General features: G+C 40.4%; 3 protein-coding genes across 3 annotated transcripts in view; 1 reads left to right on the top strand and 2 right to left on the bottom strand.

Moving 5' to 3' along the window:
* The window catches only part of wasf3b (WASP family member 3b), a gene marked incomplete at its 3' end in the record, with an annotated part of 10,968 nt that extends 4,815 nt beyond the window's left edge, over positions 1–6,153 (bottom strand). The window contains 2 exon segments of the mRNA XM_014002240.1: positions 398–550; positions 6,057–6,153. Coding sequence (XP_013857694.1) covers positions 398–530 — 133 coding nt within the window.
* A 952-nt stretch (positions 6,154–7,105) lies between these two features.
* On the bottom strand, positions 7,106–15,760 carry cdk8 (cyclin dependent kinase 8). The gene is made up of 13 exons (XM_014002239.1): positions 15,281–15,760; positions 13,222–13,297; positions 12,850–12,960; positions 11,579–11,719; positions 10,809–10,866; positions 10,591–10,722; positions 10,361–10,504; positions 9,617–9,686; positions 9,352–9,424; positions 9,174–9,271; positions 9,007–9,085; positions 8,251–8,409; positions 7,106–8,125 (listed from the first exon to the last, which is right to left on the bottom strand). Exons 1-13 carry the CDS (start codon positions 15,406–15,408, stop codon positions 8,000–8,002), a joined length of 1,395 nt encoding a protein of 464 aa, XP_013857693.1. The 5' UTR covers positions 15,409–15,760; the 3' UTR covers positions 7,106–7,999.
* A 1,639-nt stretch (positions 15,761–17,399) lies between these two features.
* Positions 17,400–23,443, top strand: rnf6 (ring finger protein (C3H2C3 type) 6). Its single transcript, XM_014002238.1, has 4 exons — positions 17,400–17,479; positions 18,368–18,523; positions 18,922–19,086; positions 19,328–23,443. Exons 2-4 carry the CDS (start codon positions 18,376–18,378, stop codon positions 21,178–21,180), a joined length of 2,166 nt encoding a protein of 721 aa, XP_013857692.1. The 5' UTR covers positions 17,400–17,479; positions 18,368–18,375; the 3' UTR covers positions 21,181–23,443.
* Positions 23,444–23,538: the final 95 nt, after the last annotated feature.

Below are 23,538 nucleotides of genomic sequence, written 5' to 3'. Positions count from 1 at the left end.
ACACACACACACACACACACACACACACAGAGGAGCTGCACGGTCACATGCACACAGGCGGACTGAGAAGTTCAGTTTTGCTGCGCTGTCTGAAAGGATTACATTTCAACGCTCCGTGCTCCAGTGTGAGGCGGCTGTAAGCTCGCAATAAGTCCTGTGACCCTGAAACTGTAACCATGACAACGACCAAATCAATCACAGCTTTGGGATTAATGATGAAAGCATGTGATCTGCTGCAAAGAGGCTACACACCGTTCAGCCGTCATCATACTGAACCTACCCTGGGGATGCTGTGGTTTCAGACACTTTTTAGTGTGACCGAAAAATAGTCTTTTTTTTTAAAATAAATTCAGACATTTTAATTTGTTTATTAAAATTATGTTTGTGTATGTCTTACTCAGGCTGCTGAGCTGGCGAATGATGGCGGACAGAGTGTTGTTCATCACACACTCCAGCTCGCTGCCGATGCCGTCGGGCAGCGCTCCCCGGCAKAGGTGACGCGGCTCGATGTTCCTCTTCACCAGCGGCATGGCGAGGCCTCACGCTCCCACTGGAGGGAAAAGCAGGGAACATCCCAATGAGACACAGATGTAGCTGATCAGGAGCGTTAATGAGCAAGACATCAATTACACTCCTAATTACTTTAATGATTAATGCTGTCGTTTATAAAGTTGCAGCAAGGCAACCTCTTAATTCTCAAGAGATAAAACTGCCTGGTTTAATTTAGATTTACTTTAGTGACACAAATGGGTACATATCAATGGGTATAAAACAATAAATCTGAGAAATTTCCTTTTAGATTTTAATTTTCAGCATTTATATAAGAAAACAGGAAATAAAAGAGTCTGGTTTTCCATTCTCATCCAGACTCACAGACTCAGGAAACACTAAAATCTGTTTGCAAACATTTCAAGAACCTCAAGTTCATTTGATTCTGGGAGCCGAGTTGTCTGCTATATACAGAAGCTCTGTCTTTAATGTAACTTTTCCAACAAATACAAGAACAATCAAATAAAATACATTTGGACAGAATTTRGTTTACTGACTCAAATCATAAAAAAGATGTGAAGAAAGTGTTGGCAAGCAGAGCAAATGGGGTGACATGCACAAAAAAAACCCACTGGTTTTGTGGATGTTTTTTTTTAAATTTTATAATTACAGTAAGGAAGTGCATTTTATAGTAAAATCCAATTTTCCATCTTTCCATGTACTTTTTTCGCATGACAACCAAACTATGCGTGATTGGGCTGTTGACCAGAGGGCTGCGAGCGATGACCAGCAAGGTGCCAAAGCCAGAAGACTCCTGGCGACCAGCAGAGAGATTAAAGCATTATAGAGAGGAAGATCCAGCGTGCCAGCTAATCCCAGGCCAGACTGTCACAGGCCCAGCTGGAAAACTGACGTTACTGGCTTTTATTCAGACAATATAAACAGCCCTGAGTACTTTTGCCTACACCCACTGCAGCTCTGAGCTYGAGTGTCTAAATTAAACCTCAGCTCCTTCTGATCAGAAACTCTTTATAGTTCAAAGTACAGCAGACAATTACAAAAAAGGCTAGAGAAGCCAGGGAGAAGAGGCTCTTCCTGCTTCCTGTTTTCTAATTGTGAGTCTGGCTCCTGTTTCCTGGTTCTACCAATGTCCCATCTCTCCCTCCTGTCCAAAAAAACACTTGGCCAGAACAATATAGTTATGGCTCATAAAGAAACCGAAAGGAAAGATGGGAACACAGCCGCATTTTCCAATCAAAATGTTCTCACACTGTTTCTCAAATATAAATCCAGGGTTTTTACTGTGCTGTTTCACAGAAAAAAATAACAGAAATCATCAAAAGAAGAAGCAGGTTGGAAAAACACAGGATATCTGGCACTATGACAGCGGGTTAATAATAGCCGACAGATACATGAAGCCCAAAACACACACACACACGTGTTTGTTCTTCAACCCCGTGGGGACCGTACAATGACTTCCATTCATTGTTTTTAGACTTTATATGCTAACCCTGACCATATACCCTAAAACTAACCTCACAACTGACCCTAAAACTAACCTAAACCTTGGTCCTAAACATAACCCCACACCTGTAATTTGCATTTGGACCCGTGGGGACTGGGCATTGGTCTCCACGATGMACTTCGGTCCCCACAAAGCTGCTTTTTTGGGAAAATTTTCCCCACGTTGTAAGAAAAACCCRTCCACACWCACACATCCTTGTATTTGCATCAAACTGAGGACATTGTATTGACTTCCATTCATTTTTGTAACTGTATTTATGCCTAACCAATACATTTTCCCTAAAATTAACCAYTAMAGGTGTACAGCTAATCCTACCCTGAACCAAAMCTTAATTCACACCTAATAATTCACATCATACCTCTRAACCTAACTAGTAAAGCACAGCAGAGCTGCAAACAAAGTGAGGACATTGAAGAGGTSCTCACTTTGGCGCAACCCTTAACAGAAAAACTAAAAACCACACAAGGGAAGATGAGCAAAAAACAAAACAAAACRTCATATTATWTCAACAATGTGACACACTATGGTGTTTATGAAAAAACCTCTGCATAGAGCAGATTTATTAGMCAGAGGAGTAAGTGAGTTTAGKGGGGCGTGTATCTGAAGCCATGAGTGTTGTATATACTTGTTATCTGTGCATGCAAAGCTTCACCGAAGTGAATCACAGTATAGAATGTATATATATAACATAACAATAATATAATAAAAAAATGATAATTTGTGAGCTTTTGTCTATTTTTCACTAAGGATGCTAGCTTATGTCAGGGACTCAAAAGGATGCAGCTGGATTTTGTAAGAGGTAAGAAAAAAGCCATGGCAGAACTCTGTGAGTCCCTGACAAAAGCTCACACCCTTAATGAAAAGCTCTGGCTCTGTTTTTCTTAACTAGAGACCCTCCTCTACAAAACCCAGCAGCATCCTGCCAGCAAGGGAAAACAAAGTGTGAAATTACACCATGACGGGACGCTACTAGGTCAACAAATACACCCAATGAGGACTGAATTGTTCCCAAAGACAAAGCAATCAGCACAATCGTTTGGGAAACACCCGGTGTAGGAAACGAGGTGATGCAAATTAGAAGATTGCATGTTTTCGCTTTGCACTGTCTATCTTGCATGACAATCATACTGATGAGGGCAAAATAATGAGCGACTGGRGGGGCAACATGCAGGGAGGAGGGCCGGGGCCTCGGGAAAGGCAGAAGAGGGTGGATGAATGAGACACCAAGTGGGACAGAGACAGATTAGATACAGTGAATAAGACAATGTGTGTGTGTGTGTGTGTGTGTGTGTGTGTGTGTGTGTGTGTGTGTGTGTGTGTGTGTGTGTGTGNTGTGTGTGTGTGTGTGTGTGTGTGTGTGTGTGTGTGTGTGTGTGTGTGTGTGAAATACGGAGTATATATGTGTGTTTGATGGGAGCAAAAGTGCATCGAGTGAGGGAGAGGGGGAGGTGCAGACCTCGGGGAAGCCACTGAAAGGTTCCTGGGACAATGGAGCTCCGTTCACACGGCAACAGCACCAGCTCTCCCACAATCCCCACCCCCCCACTTTCTTTTAAGGCCCCCTTTACTAATAAAGCAGTGAAAGCACTCCTCCTTCATTCCCACTCACTCAGGGAGGAAGAGAGACATATTCCCACTCTAATGTTCACAGCTCCTCAGGGTCATGTGTTCGGATGCTTTGATTTTAACTTAGCTAAACAAAATGCCCAACAACACACCAGGTAGCCCCTAAAACATCCCATTAGCAGTGTATAAACAGTCCCATAAGCAGCAAAACCACCTTTGATCCTCGGAGATGTGACACTCAGGCTGCATCCGGGCTAAAACACACTTCCCCTGCGGAACGCCCACATCTCCACACCAACCCACAGCAATGATGGAGGCCTCACTACGGCAGATAGATAAACTCCATTAAGTACTGGAAAAGGGGAGTCATTACCAATTTATGCGCTGAGTACAGCTTCTTGTGTCAGAGGCTGATTTGCTTGGTCTGATGTTATGAATAATGCAGCCCAGATTACGTCAGGTCACACTGCCCTAAATATAATGTTTAAATATAAAACCGCTGTAGTGACTTTTAATGTTCTTTAGTCCAATACGATTCAGACATACAGGATGCAGTTTGGGTCAAACTACTTGATTATTCAATCCTGTCAGGTCTGCAGTAAGATGTTACTGTGGAGTTTAAACAAATAAAAAATGTGTTTTTTTAATGGAAACACGCTTTCATTTGAATCATTTATTGTGATTTTGAACATTTTAAGTGCCCTGGCTTCACTGGAAATATAAAATTTTCACTAAGCCTTAAAAACTGCATCTTATGAGTAAATCTTTAAGATTAATTTTTGCCTGAATATCTGGCTTTTTAATCCAAACATAATCCAAGTGTTATAATCCGGATGGATAAAAGATCCAGCTAAGAAGCTAATTTAGTTCTGGCTGGGTAAGCTATTCAAAGTTTGGAAATTCATCACCAATAAACAAAAACAGCAATGCATTCATTGGCTCATTTGCTAATTTTGGAGTAAATTCAGTAAAATAAAGAGGTTTCTTGATAAACCAAGCACAAAAAATGAGCAAATTTGTGTTTGGTAGATTATTTCTTGTAACAATGCTTCTTGGTAATGAGTTTTATACCACTGTCAATTTCCCTTTTAAATGGTGCCACATTTGTAAGAAACATGCATTTGTGGGGTTAGCTCAATATGTGGGTTGTGTGCATGAAAAATTTGCCAAACCTTTTTGCCAAAAAGCTTCTTTTTTGCTGTTATTGACACTTATTTTGAGCATCTGATACCTCCAGAAGCTGCCAATCACAAGTTGCTATTACCAAATTTTAGGCGATTTTAATGCAACATTTAGGACATAATCATTAGGTATACGTTTACAACTGATTAGCTTTTGAAGCCAACACAACTCAATAAGTTCAGCTACCGTTAGAAAACATTAAAATGGCTTTAATTCTGTCAATTTTACAGATATCGTGCTAAAATTTAGTGTAGTTTTAAGGCTCATCAAAAAGATCTTTGCTTAACATTTCAACTTAAATCAATTGATGCACATGCCAGTCTGTTAGCAAGTTATTCCTTGGACAACTGCACATTTTAATGAAACTTGCAAAAAGTAATAATTGGATGTACAAATACAACTAATTAACTTTTGGAGTCATTATAATTTAAGACTGCTGCTGCAGCAACTCTACATGAACCAATGCAAAAATAGATACAACTCAGTCATTTTCACAGATACCGAGCTAAAATTTGATGTGGTAGTAACTGAGTCTTTCACAACATATACTCTGAGAGTGACATCATGACATTGCACAAAATGTTATTTCCAAGGTTTTGTCTAAAACAGATAAAAAAGATAAATTATTAAAAACTGCTAACTGATTTGTATGTTTTGTATTTGTGTCTGTTTGTAATAGTTTAGTTTACTGAACATGGTAAGTTGACATTGTGCAGCAATATTATTATTTTTTTCTAAAAAAAAAAAAAAAGGAAGAAAGAAATCATTACTGGCATAATCTCTATTTAAATATCTAACTACTTGTCTTGTCTTAGTGTGTTGGTTTCATGCCTTGGGATGACAGTTGCCACATAAACATTAGACAGAGGCGTAAATTTATGGTAAACCCGATCAATCAGTGTTCCGCACCATCGCTTCCCGTTACCGATGGACTGACCCACATCTGTTCGTCCACCTCGCTCCCCACTTTCTGCGCCATTTTTATCTAAAATTAAACAAGCCAATATCGGTTTAGATATGATAAATCACCGAATAATAGCAAGTAATAATTTTCCAAATAAAATGATGTAATGCGACCCAAAAATAACAGTATTCACTGCCTCAGCATCGTGTATTATCCTCCGTTCACTGACCGGGGGTCCGCTCTGACTGACCGGTTAGCTAGCATATGTCCGTAATTCGACTACTTTGTTTGAACAAATATGGAAAGAGTCTACATAAATAATCACACAAATGTCACAGCTACGATAGAAGGTGATACTTAATGTTGTAAAAAGTATTACAGGGCCCTCACCAGTGCTTGAAATATTAGAAGAAATCAGTTCGTCCCGCATGTACCGTTAGATACTCCTATTAGCTCTGCCATCCTGTATCAGCCCTGTCTGACCACTCCGGTGAAAATCCTTTGAGGACGAAGACACGCCCACCGCTCCCAAGAACCAATCATACAGGCGCACAGAGGGGTTCGCGTGTGACAAACGTTCTTAACAACCAATGGCATGTCTCTAAAAAGATAACAGACAGGGACCCACCCCAGGCAGAGAAAACACTTTTGAGAATGGAAGGGGCGGGTTGGGCGTTGCTGAAGACTTTCCATCATATAGCCAGGTCCCATTCCTTGTATATTATGCTGTAATCTTAAATACGGATTTGAGTACTCTCAAAAACATTATTATTCAAAATAACTTTCAATATTTAGTTTTATAGTAGTATTATGGCACAAAGTAAAGCTAAAATAAAAGCAAATAATGTGAGAAACAGCATGCTGGGATTTAAAAAGTATATAAAACATTGTCCTGAACCACATAAAAACAGTCTGAAAGTCGTGATGCATCTCAGTAATCCAGGTAGAAAGAAATGCAGTCTGAAAGAGTTTATTGCAGTAATTTTCCAAATATTTTGATGTGATTCTGTAATGTGGGTACTCACTCAGTGTAAACAATGCTCTCGCCTCTGAAAAATCAAAAGGAAGCTTGAATCATACGACTGACCTACACTGCTTGTAGTTTATGTAGGCAAACAAACTTGTCAAATCAAATATGCTGTAAAGCTTTGTTTTCAGATTTTCATACTTTGCATAACTGAAATATATTTTCTCTTTGATGATCTGCCCCTTTATACATATCCAATTTTCAATGGACGATATATTTGCAAAACGTTTTAACTTAAGAATGCACAAAATCTTTGCATTTAAAGAGGGTGCTGTCATATATTTTCCCATGTTGTAAAGATTGTGTTGTTTTCTGGTTGGCTTACATGACTCTGCAAAGTAAAAACGTGGGGAAAAAAATCTAACATTAAAACCACTCTCATGCACACGCTCCTCCAAAATACAAACAAAACAAATGTTTCCACTTTTATTGTCAGGATACTTGTTTCATGTAAAATATTTCAATGCAATACAGTACAATGCATGTTCCATCTGCCATCCTCCATGCGATTGGTTGGTTTTGTCGTCATGTCGTAAGGCTTACCCACAGCATACATCAGCCAAGTGCTCATGTCACACAAGCTGCTATGCTACTCTTGTCATGAAAACAAAACCATGACAACAGATTAAATTATAAACTACTAAAATCACGTTTGTTTGTTTTTTTTGTTTTTTTTTTTGTCCTTTCTGAACAAAAACCCCTCTATTCCACAACTGTGTGGAGGTCATCAATGTCCTTGTATGCTTCTTAGCAGCTCAGTTCAGTCCTCAGCTGTGGCCCATACACAGAAAAATAAACAGACAGGAGGACTGACAGACTGAGAACCTGTCAACGCTGGCAGTCACAWAGCAGCTTTCGGCTCATCCAAGCTWTGACAGGATGAGAGGAACTGAAGCAGAGGAAAGAAGGAGATGGCACAACAGGTTAATGTGTGTCCTCCAAACCAAGCCATCTTCTTTGTGTTTACTGTGAGTAATGGTAGAGGTTCACTTTTTTTTTTTTTGCTTTTGTTTATCCTCCTGCCTTGTGTTCTACCTAACATCCTTTGCTCTACGCTGTATTTCTAATACTGGGATTGTGGTGTGAAGTCTGAAACAGGTGAAGTCTTTTGACTTTCTGGACTAATTAAACGCAGCAGATAGTGCCCTCTGTAGGATGGGAAGAGGGGAGGGGGTTGTTGGTTGCTGGGAAGGTTTGTTGCGTCGGGACATCCCCACATCCCTCGGTACATTCGTTCAGGTGAGCATGGTTAGGGCTGTGTGTACGTGTGTCTAAAAATGTGTGTTTTCTTGTGAGAGGGGTTGTTTTAGTAACGGTGGGACTGGTGGGAGTACTGGGGCGGCTGTTGGGAGGTAGAGGAGTATCCCATGCTGCTTTGTGGCAGTGATGTGCTTGGTCCAGGGTTCGGGTAGGCAGCATGTGGATTAGAGCGCTGCAAGGATAAAAAATAAATACATAAAATTTTACAAGCTCTTCAGGTTACAGATTCAGTATCAATTTGCACCAAATGTTTCTTTTAGATCCAAATTATTTAACACAGTGGAACAGCAAACTCACCTGGTAGTCTGAGGTCATTATGAGGCCACCTGAGGTAGTGGTGGGAGGGACAACTCGCACTTTCTTCAGAGGTGGGCCCTGGGCGTGGCTATTTTCTGGGTTGCCAGTATGCCCCGCCCCATTTGTGTGGTTGTTTCCCTGTTGCTGCTGCTGGTTCTTCTAAAAAACACACACAAAAAATAAAAAATAAAAATTCCTAAATGTGTAAACTGCTGACATATTTAGTTTTCTATACAGGTTTTATTATGTATTTTCCAGACCCAAAGTTCACTTCTTTACCAAAATCAAAGGCTGTTACCTTCAATTGTTATGAAAATGCTGTATATAACAAAAATAAATTGGATTTTGCATCAAAGCTTTGAAATTAGCCTCTGTCTCTTTAAGAACTTCCTACCATTTCTGACACTCCCACTTCACCACAACAATGCTACATGAATGTCCACCATTTTTAAGATACGTTTGGAGGAGCTGTGTTGGGGAGGGATGCTTTGTGGGGCAGGAGCTCAGCTAGGAACAGAGCTCCAGGGAGGAGCTTTGGGTAAACAGGCGGAGCTTTGTACCAGCAAGCATTTAGGCAGCTCCACATGGCTACAGGAGATTCAAGGATTTCTCAAACGTGCAGGAAGGACTCAAAGCAACACTCAGGGTATGTTTTTGATGAGGGAATGACATTATTACATGATATAAAGCTAAAAAAAATCAGATTTTGCATAATATCCTCCCTTTAATAAGAATAATATACAAAGGAAATTTTACTTTGTCTCCTTTGTCCTCGGGCTCCTCTTCTGTCAGGAACTCTCTCTTGGGATAAGGAATCTGACAACCTGCAAACACACTTAGAAGGGAAAAATAAAAATAAAAATTGTCATCTTTAGTTATCAAAGTGTTCAAAAACTAATGTCTAAACATCTTCTGTCGCTCACTCAGAGGTGGGTAGAGGTTCTTCTAAAAAGTAGGGGTCCTGCATCGCCTGCTCAGATGTGATTCTACGGATGGGGTCCATGGTCAATAGCTTTTGCAGCTGTAGAGAAGATCACAATTTTAGTCCCAAACCAGACCARACCAGAACTTTACATCTAGTATGGACAAACTTTAACTCACCAAGTGGAATGCTTTACTGTCTGGTTTAACTTTATGTTTTTCCATGTATTTTATAAGGCTGCAGTTTGTGTATCTTTTAAAAAAACACAAGAAAATGATACTTATTTGTTACATTCAGGATCATTACCACATACAATAAAGATAATATGTAAAACAGAGGGATTACATAATTGCATTACGTATTTTTCCTGCAGATATTATTTGCTTTACTCTAGCTTTGTTTTTGATCTGTAAAAACTGGGACAAAGGTGGTCTGCAGACTCACGTGTTCCTTCTAAAGTCTTTCATCAGTGTGGAGTGCTCCGGCATCTTTTTGATGTCCTCCCAGTCTTTATCTGTCAAATGAGAGGAAGGAAGAGAAAAAAACATTACAGTATGTCCTTGTTTAAAAGGAAAACAATATTTAGATTATTATATCTATATATAATATTTATTTCATAGTAACAGTAAATTTAAAAGAACATAAATCACATTTTATAATGTAAATATTAAAATCTTTATTATTACAGAACATAACTACTGTAATCACTAAGCGTTTTTTTGTTTTTAACTTTTTCATAACCTCAGTTTTATTGAGTTGTCTGCAAAAAGCAATGTACTGCACAGTCTTCAAATATATTCTTAAAACTGATTGGTGTCCTGAATAAATGGAGCAGCAGAGAGAAGGAAGAAAAAGAAAATATCAGAAGCAGCTTAAGTGAAGTGGAAATTATCGTCCAAATGTAGGCCTGCAAGCAAACATTTCTGTGTTTGTGACTTGGCCACATGGAGTCTGTGATCTGATGTTCTGAATCTGCAGACCACATTATTAAACTCAGAAACAGATCGAGTAAAAACCAAGGAATTTACGTGACTTAGCCAGGAACAGAAAATGATAAAAGTTTCACCACATTGACTCACAGAACAGACGAACAACTGGAAAAAGCTTGAATTGTATGTTTGCTGGTTTAACAAAACACTATTAGCTATTATTTTAACCTAAAATATTTAGTTAGTAAAGGAGTCTCACCAGCAGGAAAGCCCATAACATTAAAGATTCGGTCCAGTTGGTCGTGGTGGTACGGGTTGCTGGTCTTGATATCCTCCTGGCGACAGTGGAATATGGGCTCAGACGTTAGCAGCTCCGCGAAAATGCAGCCGATCGCCCAGATGTCTGACAGAAACAAACAATAACTTCAGCGATTCTGYGAAATCAGCAAAACAAAACAAAAAATAAAAAATAAAGTGCAAAAGTTTCACCGATGGCTTTGGTGTAGTGCCGAGCCCCCAGCAGCAGTTCAGGTGCTCTGTACCAGAAAGTGACCACTACAGGGTCGAGATCAGCTAAAGGCTTCAACGGTGAATTGAAGAGACGAGCAAACCCCATGTCCGCTGCAGAACGGACAGGCTCGGTCAATAAAATGAAATCAAACCAAGACAATAAATGACACTTTGAAGAGTTAAGACATGATATATACCAATCTTTACTCTACCCCTCTCAGGTCCTTCTCCCATCACTAAAATGTTTGCTGGTTTCTGATGGTGACAAGTAGGAAGATATACAATGATGAAAACATCTCTACAGCCCACATACTGTATGTAACTTTAGGAAGCAGAATCTAAACCAGTGGTGCCCAATCCTGGTTCTGGTTGAACACCATCCTACAAGTTTTACGTTTCCATTCTCTTTAGCAGGTTGTTAAATTCTACAGAAGAAGAGGTTTCTGTAGAACACTCRTGCATTTAAAGTGTGTCAAAGCAGAGAAACATCTCAAATTTAGTAGTTTCATTTAGTCATACAACAGATCAAAAGATAAAAATAATCCAAAACTGAGACGTTTCCCTGCTTTGAATGGATAAAAGGCTTCTGCAGAACTTAAAGGCCTGCTGAAGAGCAGAGAAACAACTAAACATCCAGGATCGTGGGCCTYGACCACCAGGATTAGGTATTGCAGATGTAAACTATTTGCTGCTGCCCTCTAGTGGACAAATGATTTCTCTGCATCATTTTGTTCAAATATCTTGTTTCTTTTTTTTTAAATAAACCCCAAAACTAATTAAAAATATAGAAACGTGTATTTTAAATAATATATAAAATACTGTGAATAAATAAACACGCTAATGTGTAATAATTACTTAACAACAATGTTGATTGACACAGCTTCAATTAGACTCTAGTCACCCTTTTATTTAGAAAAGAATAAACATATAYATGTCCCCCTCTGCCTCCAGAACCCCATCTTCTTACAAGGTCTCTGTGGAGGACCCAGTTGGCGTGGAGATAATGGATGCCATCCAGAATCTGGTAGAGCAAAGATTTGACCATTCCTCTAGGCAGCTGAAGTGGCTTCTTGTTGGCCTTGGAGGCTCTGTGAAACTTAATAATGTGCTGTAAGAAAAGAAGATAATGGTCAGAGTGTGGTCTGTGTGAATTCTGAACAAAATGTGCCTTTTTTTTTAAAAACAAACCCTATCACCATTTTAGGTTAGCTACAGAGAAGATGGGCAGTGCTGATGCTTGAGGCATATGTTTTCACTTTTTCAACGGGCAGCGTAAAAGAGTCGCAGCTCTGTGGTGGGAAACAGTATTTAACTCTGCTCTGATACGCTGCCAGCTGTAAGCGTAGGCTGTAATGGAACAGAGGTTTTACAACCAAATGTGGGATACTAGTTGGTGCGTTTTTCACCGAGACTTAGCAATGAATAATTTTCTAGCTAAAACCTAGCATTTCTTAAAGAAATATGTATCACCCGCCGACTTTCCAAATAAATGTCAGACTAATATCAGCTCATGCAGAGAAATGATGGGAGTTGTAGCCATTTAGGTCAAAGCTTTTAAAAACYGCTATGCATGCAATAATGCTAGATGTCTTGCTCCGAGTATGTGTTGTGAATAATTCTCAGCTACGGTTGTGTCAAATTTTAGCTTAATATTTGAAAAATAGACTGCATTGGAGTCATTATTTTTTTATTTCTAGGGTTAGTTGACTGTGGCAGCCATTTTGAATTAGGTTTACTTTAAAGGTTAATCAGTTAGACATACATCCACTTGAGTTTCATCAAAATTTGTCCAGTGGGTCAGGAAACATTTTGATAAAAGACACAAATACACATGGAAAAAATGGAAAAAAAACATTATCATCTGCCTTCGTCTTAAGCAGTGGATGATATTTAAGTGTATTAATTGGAAAATAATATTGAAATCAATAGAATGTGCACGAGTTTTTGTCTTAAAAAATGAATAAATAAATGCTCAAAATATCATATTTATTCATGTACAATACGATCATAATTATTTGATTTGATTAAAATGCATAAAAAATCTAATCAATAATAACCCATGTATAATACTACCCCCCACTTTATGGATCRTTTTTAGGGTTAAATTTCTAGTATTATACATGAATAAACTTACACAAAAAGCATTCACACATATTCTTTTCAAGAGTAGGAAGGAAAAAAGTCATGTTATCTTTGATAAATTGCATAATAAAGTTCCGGTTATGCTCGTCTTTTTACCCATAGATCATGTTCTGCGTAGTCAAACAGCAGCCACACTTTACGGTCCGCATGTGACAGGAAAACCTTCTGCAGTGAGATGACGTTGGGGTGTTTCAGCTCCCGCAGCAGCTGCAACATATAAACTCACTCAGAGAAACAACTACACAACTTCCCTGCATCTACMTATAAGGAATAATACCATACATATTGATAAATATTAGGGAGAGAAACACTACTAATACAAAAGTTGCAACAAATGCATTTCTTTCATCATAAAATGTGMGATTTATAATCTCTAAACTGCACATCTGTTGCTTCCACACTTAGGAATGAGATATGTTCCCCCACAAACCAAACAAAAGAAAAGCYAGAGAGAAAAGCAGTTCTTACTGCAATCTCTCTGCAGGCTGACATGGAGATACCAGTGCCTTCAATCTGCTTGAGGGCGTAGTCCTTATCATCCTTCCTACAAACACAGAAAGAGGCAGAGCAACATCAACACCAGACCAGACTGCAGGCCCCCAGAGAGCTGTGTGCACAGCAACAGAACTGAAGCAGGGACTGTGTGTGTGTGGTTGGGGGGAGACGCTTGGCAGCTGGCACAGGGACCCAGAGAAGAGGCCAAGTTGCATTACCTCCAGATCTGTGTAATCAAGCTCACCTCAGAGACTCTAAACAATAAAATGGGGAGAGGAAACAGGCTCTGTCTGGCAGCTGGTAAGAGACAAACAGAGCACTTGGACTGGTCCTCACTTGAATAAATTGGTTACCCCTCCCAGCCTCCCCACTCCAGGCCTAAATCATCTCATAAACTCACTCTTTGTGACTCTGGCCTCGGCCAAACGTAGCAGCAGAACTTAAGAGTCTCATAAACAGCAGCAACACATCAAGGCTTTTTTTTAAAGAAGTGGCTCCTGCTGGATCTACAGTCCAGGCTGCCATAACGGGTTTTGCACGGGGTTGTGGCTCATGTTCCTTCCAGCTTTGGTCCAGATACAGCTGAGGTTCTTACAAAGATCGGATAAAGAAACAGCAGGAGAGTTTTAGAAAGTAAAGGAAGGCGGTAGAGAACAGTGCAACACAGTGGCTCTCAAATTTTTTAGGTTCTTACCAAGAAAATAAAAGAATCAGAGACCTGTGATCCAACTGTTGCTGGTTTAATCRCTAAAAAGCCAAAAACACAAGGACAGAACAAAAAGCCTAAACAATTATTAAAGTAGTTGTTTTTATTACTGATGGATATTTAAAATAAGAACTTTATGAAAAATATTCTGTTAGCAAGTATCTCTAACTTTTATTTGATTTTGAAAAATTGTCTCAGGACTCCTCAGTTGTTCGGTGACCCACTATGGGGTCCCAACCTCAACTTTAGAAACCCCTATTTTAACATATTTACAAGAAAACAAAGTGACCACAGATGGGGGAAATCTTTCCCCTCATTTTGTGTTGGGACATTTACCCATAATGAATAAAAGACCCTTGTGGATAAGGTCCAGGGTTTGATTCTCAGCTTCAGCAGTGACAAACTGTTCTTGAGCAAGGCACTTAACCCCTCAACCCCCCACAAAAAAAAAAAAAATCAGTGTATGAGTGAGATTTAAAAAGTCCTTAAAATATAACATAACAGAAAGCTGGATTAGTGTAAAGCATTTTGCAGAAGCTGAGAATGTTAGAAAGTCACTATAAAAAGACCTACAATTTGCCAAAATACATACAAATTTTAAAAACACACAAAAAATAACATCAAATTAGCAACAAAGGTTGTGAAAATGCTGGTTGATGTGTTGCGACAGGATTCAGATCTTTTCTAACCTAAATGCAGATGCATCACAACTCTTCTATATTAACATTTAACACATTCATTAGACAAAACTACTTCAACTTATAATAGGAAGATTTTTTTTAACCTGTCTCAGAAAACATCACAACTTTCCAGCAATAGAGCATCACACAAAAAGTGTTAAAAGTACCTCTAAATTATTTWAAATGTGTATTTAAAGCCTTAACATTAATAAATTTGACAATTTCCATCACACAATGAGATAAGCTTAAGGGACAACCTAGAGAATGTCAAGATTTTGCCTACACATAAGTAGTTATTTTTAGACTATATTGCCCAACTATTTGAACAAGCATAAACTCAGCTAGATGCAAACGTAAAACAATCAGGCCTGTTCTGCATGTAAACGCCCATAAACAGAGGCTATTAATCAATAAGCACCTGCTATATGTGAAGTTCAGAAAAATATCTACCTTCATTAAACGTTCCAAGGCGCATGATTCAGCAACTAAAGCATTTAATATATGTTTTTAAATACATGTAATCACTGTAATAAACGGGTTTTGACAATGTACAGCAGCACGCCTGCCTGAAATGGAAGAAAGAGTCGTTTTAAACGGATTTAGAGGCAGGGCTGCCTGGCTGGAGGCCTGCTGTTCATCAACTCACCCATCTTTTCTCTTCGCCTTGTACACATGACCGTAGGTGCCTCTTCCCACTTTACATCCTTCGTACTCGAACAGGTCCTCGACACGCTCTCTTTCGCCGGTCAGCTTCACTTTAAAGTCATAGTCCATTTTCACCTCGGTTTGGGTTGAAAAAGTGTGCCTTCCTTTTTTTTAAAAAATTATTTTAAGGCAGCTGGGCTCCTCCACCGCCTGAGCTCGGGGTTTTTTGGTATCTCAGATAGTTGCCTTCCCCAGCAGCGTGCCTTTTTCCTCCTTTACACCCGGCTTCCGCATCGAGTTTTCGGGTCGATTTTATTGCTCCGGACCGGGGTGCGCGACGCTCGGAGATAGTCCAGGTGAAAGCGAATCCAAATGTTAGATTTCTTTCTGTTGTTGCTGCGTTTCTCCCCAACCGGTATCTGCTCCAAAGAGACGCACTTCGGTCGGTTTACGACGGCAGTGTCGTAAAACGTCGTAAAGTCTGTTCCCCGCAGCAGAAGAAAGAAGATGGGAAAATGGACAGGCAGAGTCCACCACGTGGAAATTAGTGTTTGGAAAWATTACAGCTGAGATATGAATTCAGTTATTAATCACAAATGTACATGATTAAAAAGTGGTCTTTTGACACATTTTTTACATATGTAAGACTCTCTCAAAAAGGTCCTGTTGGATAAGAAAAAGTCACATTTCTTTAATTATAGCCTGAATAGTTCTCTTTCATTTGATTTCAAGCGAATAAGACCAAGTTATGTCCTTTTTACTGTTTATAATAAGTACATCTTTCCTGACTATGTTGATATTTACTGATAATCTATGAGCTGTTTATGAATATGAAAYAATACCAGTAAAGTAGAATAAATTATGCAAATGTGACATTTTATTTTGGGGGAAAAGATATATGTAATATTAGTGTTTTGATTCACAATAGACTTAAATGTTTTAGCTAATCATGAACATAATAGATTTGAAAACAAATTCATATTAATGCAAGGTTGCAGAAGGGAACTACAAACTACAATTACAAATATACACAGCATTAAGGACTGGCATTGTTTGTTTTTAGGAATGTTCAGGATTTTGGCATGTGATAAGTATGAATAATGATTARTTTATAACCTTGTTGCAAGGAAATGATCATACAAACTTCACACACTTAAAATAAATTGGTCTGTTTAAAATACTCGTAAATGTACTGTAGGTTGCACAATAGTAGTAAAGATGATAGCATATCAGTTGTTTTACAGAAGATTTTCAATATCATATATCCACATTCGCATATTCTAACTTAGTTGTTAGATACGAATAAAAATGTAACATTGTTCTTCCTCACTACACCTATTTTATCATGTATATATTGTGAATGTACAGCTTGTAGTTTTTGCTATGGTTATGAAAGGTTTCTTGTTTTCCACTCACAGTTTTTAAGTCAATGGGTTTGTGTTTTGTGGGCTCATTCATTAATCTTGATGTTATCTTTTTTTTGTATTTGAGAGAAAAAAAACAGCCAAAATAATAAGTAATAATAAGTCATGTTCATAAAAACTGGCTGGTATGATAGTAATGTGTTTTTAATAACAAAAAACAGCAAACATATTTTTTTCTATATATTTTATTTTCTATGTGCATCAATTAATCAATCAGCCTCTGGCTCAAAAAATTAACACTTATGGAGACTTGTGATCCTGATGAGTACCAGTTGATGTCCAAAACAAAAACATGAACAATTTAGAGACAAACCGATTTTTTTTTTCATATTTTGAGCACCTTTTTAATTTTCTTGTAAAATAGTAATAAAAATACAATAGCATTCATGTTTGAATTAGAAATTTTGGAGATTATCTACAGACCCATTCAACCTCAGCGTTTTATGACCCCCAGTGTGGTTGCAACCTCACCTTTGAGACAAATAAAATGTGCACTTTTATCCATTAAAAACAGCTGCTTAAACGTCTAGTCAAGGTTTCCTTTTAAACAAATGTCACCTTAATAATTTTGTTGATGTGCATTTCTGACATTGAACCATGTAACTATGAACAAAGCCCTTTGTTTGTTTGTTTTTGCTATTTGTTTTGTTCCTAGGAACAAACGAGCCGGGGATGTTGTTTTTGACGGACATTTTATTGTTCGTACCGCTGGTCCCATCTTGATTTGAGAGAGGTGAGAGCAAAGCGAAACGTCCATATTACAGCTGCTTTGTCAGGTATTTGCATCTTTTAAATGTCACTGTCATCACTTCGTAAAGTACGATTCGGTCAAGTGTGAAGTTTTATGTACGTTTCCTCCTTGATTAATTTGTTCCTCGTGGCGATTTTGATAGGTTTTCTCGTGCTAACAGTGGTTGGATCGACTTGATTGCTGGCTGTGCTAACATGCTCAGTTAACACCCGAAACGTTGCGCATTCAAAATGACGCCTCTTTCTTTGTAACTGTCTACAAAGCGGACTGGTGTGTTTGGGTAATAGCGCATTATGTTTCTGCTGGGTGCAAACATCTTAATGACTCTGCTGTTCAACATTGCTGACAGGATTCTTTGTCTTTGCTTCGCTGCTCTGCGTTTACATGGAAGAAACCTCAGTTTAGCTCTTTATGCCCCGCCTTTGCGGAGTGGCGATTAGCTGCCTGGCTAGTCTGTCAGGGAGACTGGGCCGCTGATTGGTTACTGATCACGATGACGGCGATGGCAATTTGGCTTCTTCATTAGCCTCCCTTCAACATGGCCTTCTGTAGATACTACTGTCACTTGTGTAATATTAGCTTTCACGGCGGCTACATCGTTATTATGACGCATGTTCGCTGTTTTTCACTGCCAGAAAATCGAGCATGTTCACATGTTAAAATAGACCATTTTTTGTCGCTAATGCTCAGGCTAAACGTTAGCAAGAGTAGCTAGTAGAGTAAAGAAAATGGTTGACATTGGTCTTAACATTCGCTCCTATTAATAACTGAGCGGCTTTAATTTGCTTCAGTGCATCACATCACAGTGACGGAACCATTATTTGACATTAGTTTTTCCAGCTTTCCAGCTACTGTGAGTAGCTTCAGATGCTATTCTGTCAGTGACTGACACTCCTGCTCATCTTCCTCCCAGCACTTCTCATGGTGATGGACCCTCCTGGTGGGGGAGACGAACGGCGGAGGCAGGCAGAGCGTCTTCGACGGGAGGAGGCGTACTATCACTTCATTAATGAACTGAGTGAGGAGGACTACCGTCTCATGAGAGACAGCAACCTGCTGGGTACCCCAGGTGAGGAGGGTCAAACCAGTGCAGTGGCTGAGCATGTATTGTTACCTGATGTTTTCTCCTTCTGTTGCAACGTTAGGGGGGAAAAGTTCAGTGCCTTTTTATGCGATTTTTAAGTCTTGCAAAGTGATTCAGAATTGGAGAGTTATTTAAGAGTGGATTTGTTTTGAGAACATACAGTTAATGTCTAATTTATGGAAATAAAAAAAAAACGTGTTGCTCCTGTAGGTTACTCTTCTTTCACAAATTAGGAAATGCCATATCAAATGGTTAAAAAATAGGATTAGTCCAAAATCTTTAGTTTGCTTAATTATGTAATGCCTACAGTTTAGGGTACAGCAGTGGTTTCGCTGGTGCTCACATCTCATAATAACCCCTTACATGTCTGCGATGTTTCACAGGTGAGGTAACTGCAGAGGAACTGCAGCAGCGTCTGGATGGCGCTAAAGAGCGTGTATTGTCTCAGCCCCACACTGAACAACGCTCACAGCCTGCTGACTCTGCAGAACAGCAGAGCAGCAGCAGTGGGGGAGAGGAGAGAGGGGCTGGAGGAAGAGGAGGGACAGGTAGGATGGATGGAAGGGTTCTTTTCATGGTTGTATGGTTTTAGTTGATTGGGTTTTTATGGATAAAGAGGCCAAAGAACAAACCAAGATCAAATTAGAGAAATGTATGCTTTTTAAACTTGCTAAATTATAATTTTTATAATAAAATCTAAATCTTGATGATTGCAAAGCACTAAGGGTTACATCTTGTGCKTTCTTCCATGTCATTTGACTTAGTCTTACCCATAATTGTTTCTTACAGGGAGCACTGAACCTGGAGCAGAATCATCTAATGGCGATTCATTACTGGAATGGCTTAACACTTTTAGACGCACCGGTAACGCCACTCGAAGCGGGCAGAGTGGCAACCAGACGTGGCGGGCTGTTAGTCGGACCAACCCTAACAGCGGCGAGTTCCGTTTCAGCCTTGAGATCAACATAAACCACGACCAGCCCGAGCCCGGAGAGCATATCGACGGCGTGAGCTCCGCAGACACGGCAGAGCTGACTCCCCTAAACACGACTGCACCCTCCATACGCACTGGTACCTCCCTCGCCAGCACTCGTCCTTCAGCTGCACCGAGGTCGGCCCCCTATCCCTCCCCCCGTCCGGCCATCAGCAGGAGGATGGAGACACGGCGCACACGGAGCAGCACTACCATGCTTTCTATGAGCCCCTCCGTACCCCCTCCTCCAGAGTTGAGCTCTGCTGCTGCTCAAAGGAGGGCTACAACCTTGCACTTTTCAGCACCTTCTCCCACTGCTCCCAGTCCTCCTGTTGCTCAGAGTACACCGCCTCAGCATCAGCACCCGAATGAAGAGGTGGAGCACGGGCGTGACGGCACTTCTGCTCCTCAAGACTGTCCTTGGGTGTCGCCCCAGTCTGAAACTCAAGCCCCGGCTGCAGGACACGACTCCCGCAGCAGCAGGACTCGATCACGTGGCCGTGCCCGCAGGGCTGCGACGGGGAGCGGCGTTTCATCTCGCGTGTCAAGACGGAGTCGTTCCCCTTTACACAGAACGCCTGTTATCAGCACCGCGCCGCCATCCAGCAGCGTCCCCATCGGCTTCGCCATCCACGCCCAGCCGACCAGCGTGACCACCTCCGTGTCGATGGAAGCCGGGGAGACGGCGTCAGAGCCCGCCTCTCTAGCAGAGACGGCCGTGGAAGCCGCGGAGCGCGAGAGGGAACCACACGCGGCGGGAGCGGGAGGCTCAGCCGTGAGGCGGCACCCGACCATCATGCTGGACCTGCAGGTGAGGAGAATCCGACCCGGGGAGAACCGGGACCGGGACAGCATCGCCAGCCGAACGCGTTCTCGTGCACGGGTCGCCGAGAACACCGTCACGTTCGAGAGCGACAGCGGTGGATTCCGACGCACCATCTCCCGCTTCGAGCGGGCCGGAATCCGCACGTACGTGAGCACGATCCGGATCCCCCTGAGGCGGATCAGCGAGACGGGCCTGGGAGAACCCAACTCCACGGCCCTGCGCTCCATCTTGCGTCAGATTATGACTGGTTTTGGGGAGCTCAGCTCTCTAATGGAGACGGAGGCTAATTCTGAAACRGCTGCGCCCAGCCTCGCAGATGTTCCCGGGACAAACGGGAACACCAGCCCGGCCACTCGTCTACATTCAAATGAGACCGTGCCTGGCCAGGATGGCGCAGGCGAGGTAGTGCTGGAGAGGGAGAGGCTGGTGGGGAGCGAGGAAGAACAAAGTGGGCAGGCTGCACCCGGAGGCGGAGGTGTCGGCGCCGCTGATGGACGGGCCAACAGCCGGGACACAAACAACTTGGTAGAAAACGGCACTCTACCCATCCTGCGACTGGCGCACTTCTTTCTGCTCAACGACGAGGACGACGAAGAACACCCAAGGGGCCTGACCAAAGAGCAAATCGACAATCTGGCCACGCGTACGTACGGTCAGGCCAGCCTGGAGGGGGAAATGGGTCGTGCGTGCAGCGTCTGCATCAACGAATACGCTCAAGGCAACAAGCTGCGCCGTCTGCCCTGCTCCCACGAGTTCCACATCCACTGCATCGACCGCTGGCTTTCTGAAAACAACACCTGCCCCATCTGCAGGCAACCTGTGCTCTCTGTGCATCACGACTGACTCTTCTTCAAACCAAACCGTCACGTTCACGGCCGGCTGAACTGAGCGAACCCAAGTGGGCTGGGCGTGTACATACTGCTTTTATGGTCTGATTTCATTTAAAAACATCTGTTATGTTGAACCAAAAGTGTGAAAGAAATAAAACTATAAATTAACTATTTTTTTAGATGCTACGTTTTCAGCAAGTACTTTAATTTTCCTCTTTAATGGTTTAGTTGCCACTATTTTCATAAAGCTTCAAAGGTATTTATGTCAACAGATAACATTAATGCTTAAGGAGATTTTTGTAGCCATTGCCGAATAGTTTCACTTTAACAGATTCATGTCTGATACATGTGGCATCTTTTTTCCCCCACAACTGGACTCCACAAATCATTCAACTCTTGGTTTTATTGGTATAAGCTGAAAATAATTCTTCACTGCTTGTAAGATTTCTGATTAAGATGCTACAAACACATCATCTGCTCAGAGTGAAAGAAGGAAGTCTCTTTTTTTACATTTACTATTTTCAAGCCTCAGATTTATTTAAAAATAAAGTGACTTTACAGTTTATTAAGAGATGTATAATAAGCTAGGTATTTACTTTGGAAATGAGTTATATTATATACATTTACTAGTATTTGTTAAAGCCCAGTAGAAAAGTCCGTTCACCCTTCGCTACAGTCTGCCACTTTGAAATTAGAAACGATATCTAAACAGCGAGCACAGTTCCAAAAAGACTGCAGAAGGCATGCGATAATCAGGGATTCAGACTTGGTAATGAGTTGTGCAATATCAAGAAAAGAAAGTGTTGTCTTGCCGTTCATTGATGTTTACATTTTAATGCCTGATTTTCATTTCCAGTTTAAAACGAAATYTTGTTAAGACTAAAATCATTGTGTCCTCTCGGTTCATGTTGCTAAATCACACCCAGTGTTGACATCAATTTTAATATGTCTGGTGAGCAAAGAGCTGGAAGATGGCGTTGGGAAAAGTAAGAAAATTGTTCAGTTGARGTAATTTACAGAGGTGTACCAGGTGCAGTTGTTTGTAGCATCGAATGCTGGTAAATACGATTTTTTTCTTCCCTTTTTTTTCTCTTTTTGAAATTGTATTTAATTTTATTTTTATAAATTAGGTGCACAGATAATTTATTTCTAGTTTGGAAGAGATGGTTTCCCACCAGCCACTTTATTTACAGTTGCAGTACGTGCCAGCTACAACACATCTGCAGGATTAACGCCGTACAATATGTAGGAATGTGTGAGTATTTTACGTGTTTGGTTTACCTGCGAGTCCACGTGTGAAGGGCAGGCCTGGTGTCACCTTAAAACCCAGTTCTGACGACGCCTCTGTTCAATGAATGTCCACTGTGGAGGGTTTGTGGACAAACAGAAGTATTTACTCTGTTCCTATTTAATAAGATGAAAATCTGCCTTTAAAATATGAAATGTTATATGTTGCAATGTGAAGAGTAAATTAAACAGCTACAATGACATGTATCATGTAAGACCGGCTTTCTTCTCTGCTCTTTGAAATCTGTGTAAAATGCTGCTTTGTTATACCTGAAAAGACCTTTGAGGTGTGTTTTAGTTTAATAAAAGAAGACAAAGGTGTTAACAGTTCACTGCTCTGGTTAGCAAACCTCTTGTATCAAACATATTGAAGCAAATATATTGTTGGCAACAGTACAAGCTAAAAGTTTTTATTTTTAGGAGAGTTCAGATATTTTTTGGAGTGTTATTTAATTTTTTAGGCTTGTTCCATTCTCCCTTTTATCAGCTGAAGTTTCTCTTTGCAGCTTGTAGTATTTGAGATCATAATTGTAGAACCTTTTAGACCCAAGGCAGGTGCTTCRTTGCCTCTTGCTATTCCTCGCTCTCAAGATTAGGAACCCCTGGGAACCAGTTTTGTGTCTGGGACCATGGATGCACAGTCAGTGCCTTCATTGCTCAGCTGTAAAACCTTAATTGACAAGGCAGACATATGAGAATGACTTAATGCTTATCATGCAATATATTAATTTGTCATAAATATGTAATAATATACAACTTCTGAATCTTATTCTCTCAAATTATCTGAAATGTTCCAAATATTAATTAAAAAAGATACATGTTGCATGTTTCTAAACTTGTTGGAATACTTTTGTTTTGTACAAAAATAACTTGTCACATGCAATTAAATTATTTAATGACATGTAGGTCCACATGAACTGCATAACTAATTACACTAAAAAATTTGTCTCTGTTGAATCCAGTTTCTAAATAAAACAGCTGTTTGAGTATTTTTGCTTCATTAAACTGGCTAAGAACAAAAAAATAATTTTGTATGTAAGCCTAAATTTGAAACTATATGTAAACTTTTAGAAGTATATATATA

The sequence above is a fragment of the Austrofundulus limnaeus genome, unplaced genomic scaffold, assembly GCF_001266775.1.
Source record: "Austrofundulus limnaeus strain Quisiro unplaced genomic scaffold, Austrofundulus_limnaeus-1.0 Scaffold12, whole genome shotgun sequence".
NCBI classification, from domain to species: Eukaryota; Metazoa; Chordata; class Actinopteri; order Cyprinodontiformes; family Rivulidae; genus Austrofundulus; species Austrofundulus limnaeus.
Note: the sequence above shows the minus strand (reverse complement) of the source record. Positions and strands in the feature narration are given on the sequence as shown.